This window comes from Mchenga conophoros, linkage group LG20 (genome assembly GCF_057382185.1).
Source record: "Mchenga conophoros isolate Kocher_MC1m ecotype Shallow Benthic linkage group LG20, M_conophoros_male_GT1.1, whole genome shotgun sequence".
Lineage (NCBI taxonomy): Eukaryota > Metazoa > Chordata > Actinopteri > Cichliformes > Cichlidae > Mchenga > Mchenga conophoros.
The window spans coordinates 13,076,449-13,092,315 of NC_140545.1; the positions used below are offsets into that span (position 1 = coordinate 13,076,449).

The window sequence follows — 15,867 nt, forward strand, 5'->3', positions numbered from 1 at the left end:
AGAGATGGATTACAGAGTAGGAAAGAAGGTCACTTTGTTTTTGAATATTGTCCTGCATTTTTTATTATCTTACCGGCACAAATTAATAATTCACGCCTCTTCTTTCACTTTAATTGCTTCTTCTTAATGCACCGTCACCTCACAAGGAACCCCCTTTAAAAATTCCGAACAGACACACACCTTCACGTACACTCACCTGCAACTTTGGGTGTGGCTGCATGGGAATTCATGTACGTGTGTGTTTGTGTGTGAGACAGTGCTCGGGGGGTATTGGATTAATCGCACACAGTCTGTGTGTAGCTGCGATAAGCGTGATGCTTTTGAAGCAATGCCGTCCAAAATGTGTCATTCCCATCTCTCCTTCTTTCTCTCACTCTCTTTTTTCCGTGTGTGCCCGTCCCAGAATTAATCGCCGTGGCAACAGGCCAGAAGAGGAGAGCAAACAGAACGAGAGAGACATTTATCATTTGTTCAGTAGACGTTCGCCCCGTGACCGCGCTGTGACATTGTTTTCTTTATTTAGTTCAATCGGGGCCAGAAGCTGATAATTTATACGCACTCCCCCTTTGATAATGAGGCGTCGCTTTCTCGAGGTGGGGCTTCTGTTTACACACGCACTCCAACGCACATAAAACACACCGTCAACAGTGAGGTCTTGACCGCTCTTTGTCAAAGTCAACATATGCACACACACACTGAAGGAATGGCAGTGATGAAGTGTCCCATCCTCCTGGTGTTTGCTCCAGTCAGCCTGATCCAAAGGAAACATAAATGTGTTTTTGTGTACGTAAAAAAAGTTTACATGTAGTTTCAGTTGGAATTTTTAGCCTTAAAATACTTTTCTTTTAAATCCGTACTCGTCTGTTTACCTTGCAGACGGTGGAGCAGCGGTCCTCAAGGCCCACACCCCTCTGCTCTTGACAAATTGATGTAGTTTAGCAGTAGTTTCACTACTCACTGCAGGGCAGCACACACACGCATATATGCGAACGTACACACAGTGGCACCTACACATACTGCTAGGCTGCGCTATACACCGGTGTGTTCTGCTTGGCTGCTCATGTGTGTCAGCTGAGCTGGTACATCAAGGGAGGGGAAGCAAAAGAGAGGGAGGGAGTGTGACAAGAGAGCGCGGGATGAGAGAGGGACAGATGGATAGAGAAAGGCAGAGGGAAACAAAAAAAAGGAAAAGAAATGCAATTGTTTCTAAAGCTCTGAGGAGAGAGCGAGAGGGACGGTGGCGCCAAATCAGAAGTGAAACGCTGCGTCGATGCAAATACAGACTCACAAACACACATCACCGATGGAGCTGTGGAGAGATGAAGGTTTGTCCTCACTTGTCCTCATCTCGGAGCTGTCAAGATAAAACTATTATGGTGGGAGTGTGAAAACAATAGCTCAGGGCCAGCAGTTATATTTGGTGCAAGAATGCATTCTCTGGCCTCATCGTCCTCCTCTCCATCGACCCGAGCTCTTGGTTTCACCTTGAAGTCCTCAGTCTCACATGCTTATGTGGAGGGCATCCCCAGACGGGTAGAAATACTAGGAGCTATCCTTTGTATCAACTACACTCCAAACGTTTCCTTAGTGACAGTCAAAAGGTACTGAAGATGCCACTCATATCACTTGTTAAGTCATGTTATTGTATGAACTGTTGGGTAGTGGCATTCGAGGCAGCATTAGGTGGCGTATGTAAGCTGACGGCATTCAGTTCACTCACTTCTGTTGGAACTCAGGCAACGTGAATACGCTGGTTCAACTCCATCCAGCCGTGCCAGATGGATGCTGGGAGTTTACTGTTAAAAGGGAGTTTTTCCTTCCCACTGTTGACAAGTGCTTGCTCATACTGGGTTTTCTAAGTGTTGGCTTTCTCTGTATTATTATAGGGTCTTTCCCTTACAGTATAAATCACCCTGAGGTTACTTTTGTGATTTGGCATGATATGAATATTTAGCATTGTATAAATGCATTTCTACTCACATACAGAAAGCATATGAGACAGTCTGTCTTACCCACATTTCAGCAGTGGGTCCAAAGCACACCGTTACAAGCCGGCCACAGCCAGACCCAGTGATGTCAGAAGCCCTTCCAGAGGTGCCATGGCACAGAGGGGATGGGAGCGGTGAGGGAAGAGAAATCTCCCAAAAACAGTCCTAGCAAGTCACTTAATTTGTCTTAAAGTGCCATCGTCAAGGTGATTCCACGCGATTTCAATGCAAATCGAGTCATATTGACAGTCTAAGTCAATATGCTGTCTTTTTTCATGCCAGTTGAGTGATTTGCATTATTCCACCTTGTTTCATAATAATGACACTCATTCCTGAATTAAGGGCTCTTTTATAGACCCCCACTAGCAGAATTGTTCACTTATTCTGCTTGTCCACCTTTTTCTTACTTGCAGATTGGACTACTGCAATTCATTGTATTATGGCCTAGATCATGCCACCATCCATCGCCTTCAGATGGTTCAAAATGCTGCTGCTCGCCTGCTAACCGGTACCAAACGGAGAGAGCATATAACCCCAATTTTAGCCTCTTTACACTGGCTCCCTGTCCCCTACAGGATCCAATTTAAACTCTTACTTTTTGTTTTTAAGTCACTCAACGCCCGAGCCCCCCCCTACTTGTCAGAGCTCTTCTCTGCCTATGCTCCAGGAAAACCCACGAGATCTAGTTCAAAACTATTGTTGTCCATTCCACGGACTAACCTCAAATCTCGTGGTGATAGATCCTTCTCTGTGGCAGGTCCCAGACTTTGGAATAGTCTCCCCTTTAATATTAGATCTGCTCAAACTCTTGAGCAATTTAAATCTTTACTAAAGACACACTTTTACGCTCTGGCTTTTAACACATTATGACCCAAGCATTTTGGATTTATCTGAATTAGTTAGTATTGTTTCAATTCTTCTATTTTATTGTTTCTATTGTTATTATTGTATCACACTGTAGTTTTTAATTTTATTGTTATTGTTAAGCACTTTGTGCAGCATCGGCTGTTGGAAATGTGCTATATAAATAAATCTGACCTTGACCTTGACCTTATTTTAAAGAAATTAGGCTTAATATGAGGCTAGATTACGTTCAGTTACAGGTGATTTCTTTTTTTTTTTGTTGGGTTTATAATTTATTTGCTTATTTCTGCCTCGCTACAGGAGCAGGCAGATGATGTTATTGAGGGAGGAAGTTTAAAATGAAGTCAAGACAGCAGACAAAAAAGTCTTCTTATCTATGTGGTCCTTGAATGGAAAGAGACATCTCCTCTTAGTGTCTCCTGGTCATAAAGTGTCACTTTATCGCACGCGATCCCCATCTGGGATGTAAGTCAAAGGGATATGGTGACATTTTGACGCTCCCAGTGGCCTGCAGTCTTCATGATAAATCCTCACAGTGCTATAAGTGCTAATAACCCGTGCCAAGTTTTTGGGGAGGAACCGTAAACTCAGTATAATTCAAACTGTTGTCAGGTTAAAACCTTTGAGAATTTTTAGTGTGACAGTATCTAATTGGTCTTGCTTACTTAGCCACCCCTGTCAACTTCTGGCAAATAGTGGCAGATTAAAGCGAAAATGCTACCCCGCTGCTCAAAACAAGTGCCAGCGCAGAGCAGGACCAACATGTCAGGTGCTCCGAATCAGCTCTAATTTTGGAGTTGTTGCGTGATTTCATTTGTTCCAAACTTTTTTTTCTTTCTTTATGAGATGGATCGCACTTTTTTGGATTTAGTCACCAAGCTAATGAGTTCTGGAGCCATCACGGTATTGACAAAGGTGAATTTTGACAGACAAACCTTAACTGTCACATGAAGGTTAGGGAACGTATTACAAAAACTGGGTCTCAAATTAAGACGGAATTTTCCCAATCTGGTTTTCCAGGTATAGTACCTATTTTTAGAAATACTATTTTACTTCAGTCTCACTTATCTCAGTCAGGATTTCCTAATTACTCAATTAAACAATTCAGCTTTTATGTCCCTAACCTACTTTTCTTCTCTTTTCTTTCAAGCGAAACAACTTTGTAACCATTTGTTTTTTCTCTTTGTGCTTTCTATGTAAAGATGGTCTTTATGGGAACTTTACAATAACACTAAGAAAGTAAAGAGAGACTGCTAAGAAACAGAACCTTTGCCATATCTAGAGTCTAATAGATTCTGAGCTTATGAAGCTGATTCTTGTTCTGTTGTAGTCTGCCATTGGACCCCTAAATGGAAAAGTTCCCGAAGGTTAGATGTCTGTGTAACATGCTGTGTAGCATTAACTAGAACTGTTAGAACTAGAACTGTCCAGATGACTGGAACAAGCAACGTTTTAACAAATGTTAAAACTACACAGCTATGCATAAGCATAGCTATACACACACAATACACACATAATAGAGAAATTTAGCCACAGTTATAAAGTTTTTTCCCCTGTAAAACTATCTGCACAGCTGATAAAAAAAAACAACCTGTGTTTTGTTTCAAGACACATGAGGGTCCCAAAGTTTGACCTACACAGGCCCGTCTGCTCTCTGCCTTTAACAAAATGAGTGTTTGATTTTTTTCATTATCAAACGGTATTAGTTTGACTTGAAGTAATATATCAGTACAATTCATGACACTGATTTCAATGGGGCTGTCCATAATGCCTTAGCGGACTCCAATCAAAAGCACTTAGTGCTGCATATGCTGCTTTAATACATGGAAATAGTTATTCAGCAAATGTTTACCATGGGTCCCAACTTTACACATCACATGGTATCCAGGAATTCTCTGTCAGTCTCTGACAGGTTAAAGTCTCTGGTATTGTATTATATACTGATTTAGATATTGTACTGATGTCAGCTCTCTCTTGGAAATTAGATTTTTAATCTAATGCTTTTGTCCATGTAGTGTATCTGGACCCAGGACACTCCCAAAATAGATTCTGCATCTTAACAGTGTCACTTCCTGGTTAAACGTTAACGTTAACACACTTTTTGGTTTCTGTAACACACTTTTTTCTTTTTTTTAGAGTGAGAAGTAATTTTACATTTAGAGATTTAAAATTTTAGAAGCTTCGCCTTTGATCTGGATTAAAATAATGCAACTATCACAGGCAGGAAGAGAATGCTCAGTTCAATATTAGCTGAAACGGTGGGCATTTAGAAAAAAAAAAGGGCCGATGGAGTGTCTGGGTTGAGCCACTTTTTGGAAATGCCTGGGCTTTAAAGATGAAACAAGAGAAAGCAGACAGAGGTTTAAGGGGGCTCTTCACCATTTTAAAGGAATCCATTAAAAGGCATTTAAAATAATCTTCTCTGAGATTTTTCGGGGAGTTTTCTCCAAAGTTGAAAGCATCAAAAGAGAGAAAAACGTGTGTCCGTTATTTTGAAGCAACAAACGTTTCTGTTCTTGCTAGTGTTCAAGGAAGCACGATCGGCCTCCAAAACTTTTTATCCAGCCACAATTTAAAGTTACGCGTGATCATTTGGCCTTTGTTCTAATTTAAAGTGATTTGACAGTACATTAATATTTTTTTTAAAAAAATCATTAAAAAAATTGTGTATTGGACTGAAATCAAGACGCTCGGTGTGTACTGTACGTTCTCTTGACCGCACCTCGGCACTGCTTGTTCTCTTTTAACCAGAGCCAACTAATGTTAGCTGTTAGCAAAACAGCTTCATAGTGGCATGCTGTCACCAACCAGCTGTCTGGCTGTCACTCTTTGTGTGTGTGGCTGTGTGTGCGTGCACGTGTGTGTGTGTCACCTGGGGCCCGGACTCCTGTTGTGAGAGCAGTGGTGCGACAAAAGAACGATGATTAATTTCACTCCGAGTAACCTGTTTCGCTTATGTGACTCTACCAAGCTGTGTGCACACTCGTGTGTGTGTGTGTGTGTGTGTGTGGGAGAGAGAGCGCGAGAGAGACCTAGACGTAGACTGTTTAGTCAGCAGGTGTGCTGTGATATGTTGAATGCCCTCCAGCCAGGGTCAGACACACACAGACACGCACACACAGACAGACGCATACGTACTCCATAACTGAGACAACTGCTGTATGCATCCGTCCCGCCAGCTCGAGTTCATCCCTCATTTTCTTACTTTTTTTGTATTTTTTTGACAGTATTTTCTCAAACTCTCACTGACTGCTGGCAGTTCTTTTGCAAAGAGAACCTTGGTGTCAGAGTTATTAGTGTGCTTGTGTGTCTTTCTGTGTGTGTGTGTGTGTGTGTGTAGGCCAACCTCTCAGCAGATGAGCCCAAAATCAATTTCATTAGGGATCATGAATACAATGAGGAGCTGTTTCACACATACACACACGTTCACTGCTGTAGATTTCATTAAGGAAATGCCTTTTACTCTTCTCTCTGTTCCCTGCGCCATCAAAGGGAGACTTAAACATTTAGGACAGTGGGTTACGGCTTGTCCTCGCCGCACCGTTGTGACTTCGGTTTCAGCGAGAAATGCTAACAGTGTTACTGAGCTCTTTTCGCCCCCTCCGCCCCCATCTCTGATTCCCTTTCTTCCTTTTCTTCCTCTTCCTTTGCCTTTGTCCAACCATATAATTAGCTAGATGTTTAACAGCTGAGGTTGGACAGGGCACTGCCATGTCTGGACACAAACCGGCGCCTGCAGAGTCACACAGTTGAAAGAGAGAGGTCTGTGTCTGTGGGGGAAGCGAAAGGACAAGGGGAAGGCCTGAATCAGAGAAAAGAAGAAGAGGAGAAATCTCAAAAAGCAGCGGGGAAGGGAGCTGAAGGAAGCAGGGTGAGGAGGGAGAGATATGGGAATGAAATGAAGTGAAGAAATGAATGACAGGGTATGGTGAACGAAGAAAGAAGCGAGGCAAGGAAAAATATTAGCAGGAATAAGTAAGTAATGGAGGAGAAAGGAATGGAAGATGGAGGAAAGGAAGTGGCTGGAAGAAAAAAAGAAGAGTAAAGGAAGTTTTAAATAAATGAAAGATGGGTCAGAGAACAGGAAGACAGGAATAATTGATAGCGTGTGATTGTGTTCTCCCAGCCAACCTGACCCAAAGGTGTGACCGGTGTTTGAACCCAGCATGGTATTAATCACTGCAGTACTCCAGCCAAACCTCATTACTCCCCTTTGTTCACTTTTATTACCTTGTCCTCCTCTACACACTCCTGACACACTTGCATGCGCACACACTGAGCGTCCCTCTCTCTGTTGTGCTACACCTCCCACCTTCACCCTGCGCTATCTGTCTCCATCACATCTCAAACCGAAGCCAGTCTGTGGGTGCATCTCCTCTTGTGCTACAAAACGGTAACGTGAAGGAGCTTGCCAAATTTGGGTGATTACAGTTTTGATGGCTATTAAAAAAATATTAACAGGTAGAACAGTTTGTTGATTGATCGAACCTTGGTGCTAATCAATCAAATATTTAACCCTTATGGTATGGTGGCCCTGTGAGGCCAAAAGCACTGCAACTTAAGAAAACATCAGGAAATAGAAAAACACTGCAAAAGCACAGAACACAATAGAGATGGACTCACAAACTCACAAAACACAACAGAAGTATTTTTGGAGAGACAATAATGTGATGGAACAGCTGCACAGAAGTGACAGAAGCCAAAGTGTGCAAGGACTGCACTAAGACACGCTTTAAAGAAGCAGAGGATTTATTGCTTTTGTCAGGGAGAATATTTGTATAATACTGTCAATAAATGTTTGCTATTGATGCTAACAAATGGCTTCCCCTCCCTGGTTCTGCTGGAGGTTTCTTCCTGCTAAAAAGAAGTTTTTCCTTCCCACTGTCGCCAAGTGCTTGCTCATAGGGGGACATTTGATTGTTGTTGTTGTTGCTGTATTATTGCAGGTTCTCTACCTTACAATATAAAGCACCTTGAGGTTACTGCTCTTGTGATTTGGTGCTATATGTAAATACAATTGAATTGAATTAAATTAGAATTTTATATCACTTCCTTTGTGTTTTGAGTGCTTTTGCTGCCTTTTTCTGTTTGCTGGTGTTTTCTCAAGTTTAATGCATTTGACCTCTCAAAGCTGCAGTATGACAGTGTTATCTGTGAAAAGGACCGACGTCACAAGCACGTTAAATAATTGACAAATGGTTCACAGATCAAAATATGCAGGAAAACGTTGCCAGCTAGTTGTCTTTATTTCAGCTAATGATATGACATCAGGCTTAATCTGCCTGTAAGAGAGAACAACAAAAAACAAACTCTCAGGATTTTGTGGACTTGCAACCTTTACTGTTTCGGTTCACTCTCGCTGCCCTCACAGTGTCGTCTTACAACTGCAGGCATCTAGTTTCAATGAAAACCTTCTGAAAAAGCAGACCAGAAAACATAAAGCAATTAAACATATTTCCCTTTAGAGCTGATTATACAATATGAAATGAAAGATTGTACTTACATTCACCTGGTCCAAGCAAACTAAATTACAAACGCTTTGAATGTTAGGAGCCTGTTAACACTCCCGTAGCTATGGGTAGTTGAAGCTTTAGGTGGTGTCGGATGCCGAAAGCTTTAAAGTTCTGCATTCAGTGAAATCGTTTGCTGTACGCTCACTCAGAAGACTGTTGAATATATTTGTTGAACAAACGTCCATTACCACACCTTTGCGAAGCAAAATGTGACACTGACAAATTATTGTGGAGTGGAACATGTAGTGGTGTTGTGATATCTCCCGCTCTGCAGGCAGAGTGTATTAAAGGCAAGGCACTGAAAATGTGACAGTGCAGCAGCAGGTCTGTTGTCACGCTTTGGCATGACACTGTGCTGGACAACACCAACAAAGACTGTACGGATCCATGACTGCAAGAAGTCCCCTATATTAGAATCATCAATTAGCATAACACCACTAGATACCCACTTCTTGCTGTGAGGGAGCAGTGCTAACGGTATCGCCCGTATAACAGATATTTCTACACTTGCATTTTAACTATTAGCTAAATATTTAAAATGTAAGACTTTGATACTTTTCCTACGAGACTCTTTGTCTGCCACATCTGGCTATAGGTTGTTACACAAATTGAGACGGAGATCTTCAAGGAGAGGACCTTTGTTAGCAATTGGATTTTTTTTTTGTCTCCCGCTGAAATTGAACATTGAGAAAAGTATGACACTGTTATAGAAGACAAAACCTTGTGGATCAGTCAGGGTGCATAACGGGTCACAAAAGCATGAGGCTTTGACATTTTCATACCATGTTTCAAAGAGTCACGTTTGTTTTCCTGTAGCAGAAACCAAAAAGGTTGTTCAGCCTGAACCCAAATGAGGCTTAACATTCCCCTTCAGGCTTGTTTGAAGATCATACCAAGGTAAAGATCCTACAATAATACAGAGCAAACCCAACAATCAGAGTGAGCACTTGGTGACAGTGAGAAGGAAAAACTCCCTTTTAACAGGAAGAACCAGGTTCAGTTTTCAAATTTGCACATCTCAGCTCTGTAAATCTTTCATTAGCTCGTGACATCATAAATCCGCGTCACACGTTCAGGCCTTGTAAGCTGAGGTGAGCTCAGTAAAACAATCCGCTTTGAAGCCAAAGAAACTCTTTTATCAAACTCTGAACACGCATCATTTTTCACAGTGAAGATGTTGTGAGTGACAGGTACTTTAACCATAGCAGCAGCTGCTGGAATCTGATCATGAATCACTTTCACTTGTAATGGCCTCAGATGGCACTGACAACTGCCGCTGACATTCTCTTGCATGCTCTAAATATTAGTTTGTGTATTTTTTGTCTACCTGAGCAGTGTTTGTGTGCATTTAAGGGTTACAATGTCCTTAATATCGCCATTGGTTTGGTAATGAGTCTAATCCCAGGAGGACAGAGAGAGACACTGAGGTCTGAGAGTGGAACACGATGGGATGGAAAAGTAGCGGATGTGCCACCAAAGTCAGCACGTGGGCTGCAAACTCATCAGGAAAAGTCACCTTTAACTTCCATTCAGAACCCAAAATAAAGAGACCATCCCTCATCGGAAAGGTCGAAGACATGATGTATGTCTTACCGCGACGCGCAACCTGTTCCTGCTTCTTCAATGTACATCACCTGAGAAAAGAGCATTAACTGCATGCTTGGAATATAAATGGACCTCTGTGCAGTGCAGCAATCCCCGCTCCACACGACCCTTCAGCTACACTTTGAGTCGCCGCATTGATATGCCACTTTATTCTTTCTTTTTTTAATGCATTAAAACAAATTGATTACTGGATAATTAGAATGCAAATAGCAGCAATTAATGTTCAGCGCGCTCGTCGGTGAATGGCACCGCTGAGCAAGATTTTTAAAAATATGTATGATTGTCTCGTTCTAAAGAGGTAAACTAATCAGTAAAAAACCACACAGACACACTTACACAGTCTGTTTTAATGACTCATAAGCTGTCAGTAACATCAAAGCAGTAGGCTTTATGGGATGCTTTTTTTTATAATCATCCTGGGAGTGGTTGTAAAAGCATATTTAATAAGTGCCTTTGAAAACAGGTAGGAGCTTTTTCTTTTTTTTCCAAGAGGAGAGCTGCTTTTATCTTATAGCTGGGGCTTGCTGTTATAATAAGTTCCAGAAAGTGAGAAACTGGACAAAACAGGACCATAAAGGAACTCCAGATGCCCCCCGGTGTTGCTTTTCTTTTCCCTTTTATGACTTTTAATTTAGTAGAGCACAGATGACACTGAAAAGAGAATTTATGTGTATGTAGGTATGCACATGCCATGTTAGAGAAGCTTCTGTAAAATAGCTCGCCACTCTTATCAATTCTACATGAACCTGTGCAGCAGAGTGATCCATGTAATGTGCAGAGGAAGATTATTGTAGGGTTTTAAGTGCTGCCACTTCATCAGCATGGAGTCTCTGTTTGGACACAGTAACTTCCCGAGTGCAAAGGTCACGGAAGGAGAGCAAAAGAACCTGCGGGCTGGTAGACTCGATGAGAATCTACAGTCACTTGTTTCCGTTTGCGGTCTCCTCTGTGCCAGCTGACCTGAATCCCACTCCAACTGCCCTCTGCCCCGAGCTGTAGGGCAGAGCACGCTCTTTGCTCTTGCCCCCTCCCCGTTCCGCCACGGTTCTTTGCTCATCAGGAATGATCCCGCAGCCTAGGACGAGTAGCAGTTTTAGAATCATCAAATAAGCTCTCTCTCTCTTTTCCTTACCGTGTCTGCGTGCAAATGTGCGAGTGTGCGACTGTGTGCTTTTCCGCTGTTGTTGACACACAGAAAGAGACAGGGAGAGAGAGCAAAATCATCAGAGCCAGAAAAACAAGCGGACGAAAGGCCACGCTCGCTCGATGTCAATAAAAGTTACGGTTTGTGTGTCTGTTTGTGTTAGTGCGTTATCGTGTGGGTGCGACGCAGGGGCGGTGGGGGCTGCTGAAACAAATGACCTTTGCACAGTAACTAGTGCGATGCACCTCCTTCACACAGAACAACAATAGCACGAGCGGGGAAAAGGCTCTTTAAAAGTCAACAAAAGTTATGCAATTTGCAATTTCTCTGATCAGATCACAACGCTCAGACACAGTCTGCTACACAGGTCGCTTCTTATGCAGATAGCATTCCACTTCCTTCGCCAAAATTAGGCAAGAAAACAGTTTCTCACTGCTGTAGACTTACCTCTTATTTCCCGTTTCAGTCTACTTTTATCCCACTGAGTATCTCCTCAAAGCTGATTTGCCAGAGCACTTGACTTTTAACCAAAGCCGCTTCCTCCTCTTAAGCATCAAAAGCACATACAGCGATGACAGCCTGTCTGTTAATGAACCTTCTGTTCAGAGAAAGATTAAGGAAACTCTGGTAGTGATTTGGCAGATAATAATCACAGAGACTGTTGAGACTGAGGAGGAGGAGGAGAAAGAAATCAAAAAAAAAAGAGGGAGAAAGAGCTGGTGGAGCGAGTGGAGAGAAACAGAAAAAGTTTCAGCAGACTATACTTCTGTCAGGTGATGGATGAGCAGATGGAGGGTCGGAAATTAGAAAGAGAAAGATCCAGACATAGAAGGAAAGAGGGAAGCTGAAAAAGATTTACTTGCTGCTGCAGGAGGAGTGACCCTCATAACTCTGTAATTTTGTCAGGAGACTAAACACCGGCAACCAAAGAACCATCATATAGCTGCATGTTGTTGGTACACCCTGAGTACCGTGGCAACATAACAAATATTAGAATTGCAAGTTTGAAATAAAGATACTTCAATTGTAATCTGTCGCTTTTAGTAGCATTTTTTCGCCTGATGGCAACATTTTAAGGAAACCTCTGAAGTGTTTCACTAGATGAAAAGGCTGCGGTTACATGAGGTGGAAGTGAATGCATCATTTTAATTTCCACGTATTGGATGAGAAAATGAATGATAGTGTTGCACGATATAGTCAAATAGTCAGATTGTCAAAACCATCCTGAACATGACGTCTTCTTCAAGGTCATTTGTCTGGGCGGGGTTGCACTACTCTTAGATTGCCCCCAGTCTGACCACTTATACTTCTTCTTCTTTGACGCTCATTGGAGCTCGGCATTTGTCAAAACAGCAAACATCAGGGAGTCATATCAGGATGGTACGGTATATGTCTACATTAATGATTTGACCCTGGGGGATAATTTGATGTTAATGTTGAGGAGAAAAAACATGGTCCTGGTTGCACTTCGAACCTGATGTGCCTACTTTTGGGTTTGACTTTGTGGACTTTTGAACTGTTGTTAGGTCTCATCGATGGTGATGCTTCTCAACATGAACATTGGGTCAGTTTGAGGCAGGAGTTTATGTTTGGAGTTTGGGGTACTTGGTGGGGTCACATATGTTCCATAGATCAACTTAGAAATAGCAGCTGGAAGCTGGAAGCACTCTATAGATGTGCAAAGGCACATCCTTTAACTCCATCAGGTCTAACTTATCATTGCTGAGGCCTACACCAACCCTATATTATGGAGAAAGGCTTAGAAACTTGGATGAACCAAAGATTGTCAAGCGTAATTAAGGGTTGTCCTCAGTAATAACTCACAGGCCTAATCCTGTGAGGTCAAAGTGATCATTTGTGACAACTCCAATCGTAACCCTAGAGGCACGTAAACATTCGTTCATTGCATTGGAGCTGTCAGCTGATCGCGAGCAGACATTCTTGGCTCCATTTGCCGAGGTGTTCTTCTAATGACCACGGTTTCAGGTCATACGTCAATCAACAGTATTCACCACTGTCACTGGTAGTCTCTTCAGTCGTTCATTGCCAAAAGTTATTTCTCCCGTAGTCTCTTAAAGTTGCAAAGTATTATTTACTTTCTAAGGTTTCTGAGCGCCACCTCGCCATGAATAGCTTCCGTTGCATCTAATCAGACAGACACATCAGAATGTGCAACTTTGATGGAGATGCTGAACTTTTTATTTCTACACTTGACTAAAAACTGTGAGCTCTTTGGATTCATTTTTGTAGCAACAAAGACGAGCATCGCGGCTTCTCTTTTTCACACAGTTGTAAAACGATCATCTATGACTGCATGGCTTTACCGTTTTCCTCTGTTCTCTTACAGATACTGGTGAACTCCATTTCCCAGCCTGCCGTGTTGTATGAAAATGTTGTGGTGAGCAACGGGAGCCCGATCCTGCGAGATTTGCTCTTCAGCCCAGATCATCAGTACTTATATGCCCTCACTGATAAACAGGTAGGAGAAGTGCGCGCACACACGCACATACACAAACACTCCAGATGACCACGTCTAAACTAGAGATGAGCCTTTTAATGTACAGTTTCACAGCTGTTTTTATGTACATGTACACTTGCTGGCATACTGAAAGACACACACACACATACACGAACACACAAACGCCCTCATTGCAAATAAGTGAAGGCTGGGAAGAGAGAGGGAGAGGAAGAAAATGGAGACACTTGAACAGCACCATTAAGAGCTGATGAGGAAAAATATATTAAAAATATACACGGGGGGAGTGAGCAATCAAGGTAATTACTCACATATAGTACCACATACTGGGCATGAACACATTTGCAGCTTAAGCAGCGTTCCACACACATGCACAGTTTTAGGTGCTAATTAATGTCATGAATTTTAAAATGCACCATATAGGATGAAGCCGTGCATACCTTCCTTCCACCGGGGATACACATTACACGCAACCCTTGAATGTTTACTTCAGGATATTCCTCACAAAAATCCTTGGTTCTCCATCTAAAAAACACCTGATCAACAACAGAAAATTACAGTTTAGCCATTGCACCAAGCGACCACAGAACTGAAAAGATGATAAGTATTATTATACACAGGCATGTGACGTTAAATTGGTTAAACTCCGTGGCCTCTCATTTTCCCACACTGACCTCATCTGCACAGCATTATGATATGCACGATCAAATCCTGGCGTATACGTGTCATTATCTCGAAATGCCTTTATCCATGAGAGTTTGATACAGCAGTCGCCACTCTCCCGCTCATCCCTTCTTTACCTGCACGACTCTTATCTCATAATGGTTAATGACCTTGATGTGATAACCTTCAACGAGACTTCCTCGCTACGTAGACGGTAACCGGCGTGTAAGTGCTGTGTAATTTACCAGCGATTAGACTTAATTGACTTCCACGTGTCTGAATAAGCACGCGGAGGAAGTGGAGTGTAACTGATACAAATGGATGTCGTAGTTGTTGACGTGACGGAGAGAATAAGAATCTGATCGGTCCAGGAAGCTGAAATGTACTCTAAAGAGAAAATGCCTAAATGCATATTGAATTACACTGAGTCGGGGACACACGTGCTGATTTTGGAAACTCGCGCTGAATTATGTATGCACACGAAGATAGAGTTGATTCATAATGTAATTTCAGTGCCCAAATTATTTATAGTTATGCTCCAGGTCCAGTTACAACATTAACACAATTAAATGCAGCAGAATGTGTGTGACCGCCTACATTTTTAACACTGCACACAGGAAAAGGACGAATTTCTTTTGAAATCTAAGCAGCTTGTAAAGTAACCATGTATCAACCCTGTGTCTGGGCCCTGTTCTGTTAAGATGACTCACATGCTTTTTAGTATTTCATTTTTTTCTGAATAGACACAAGTCCTTAAAAAATAATTCACTCATTATTCTATATATGTATTTATTAGTGCTGTTCAAGTAGAGCACATCTTTAGGCTAACTCTCTAAAAAAGAATAACATGTTAGTGTAGAAAGAAGAGTCAAGAGCATACTTTTTTGATAGAAAATAAAACAAAACATGCAGCAACATAATCATTATTAATGTCTGCCTCTTATTTTCTCATCCGATTACGTGTGCTCTCCATCTGATTATAACGTTTGCAGCACTTAGACCATAGCGGATTGATTGATTGTGATACTGCTATAATAATCCAGTGGCACATTATTATGTTCCAAGCATCGTTTGTTTTTTGCTTGGCTTGATCTGTCTAAAGCATTTTGGTACATTTATGGTTTTTAATAACCTCAGCCAGAATAATTTTAGATGTTCACTTTCTACCTTGCTCGCTAACTGCTAACAGTTTATACCAGTCTACCTCTTTTTTTCTCGATGGAAGGGATGCAGACACCTGTCAGAAAATGTATACTGATGACCTTATTGCAGTTAAAAGAATTTGAACTGTTTTTAACCTTCAGCTTGGTGCTTGTTTGGTTTTGGTAACTGAGGGTGCCTTACGAAATAGCTGATTAAGTCGACTGTTGGAGTCGTTATTCAAAAAAAGGCAATGTATTACACATTGCTTGTTACTTTCTTTGAATCGAATGCAATATGTTACTTAATTACCCGGAGAAAGTTATTATGTTGCACTAATCGTTACATTGCGTTCTTGTTACTTTGTAAAATGACCTGAAATGTGTTGTCTAATAATTACCAGTTAACAATTGAAACCTTAAGCTACAGTCCGACACACCAACACAAGTGTCATCATCCCAAAGAGGACACATA

General features: G+C 41.8%; 1 protein-coding gene across 2 annotated transcripts in view; it reads left to right on the forward strand.

Moving 5' to 3' along the window:
- The window catches only part of LOC146550494 (plexin-A1-like), a 304,153-nt gene that overhangs the window by 131,323 nt on the left and 156,963 nt on the right, over positions 1 to 15,867 (forward strand). For both annotated transcript variants that reach the window (XM_085259673.1, XM_085259671.1), the window contains one exon: positions 13,462 to 13,593. In XM_085259673.1, coding sequence (XP_085115799.1) covers positions 13,462 to 13,593 — 132 coding nt within the window. The remainder of the gene's footprint in view (positions 1 to 13,461; positions 13,594 to 15,867) is intronic.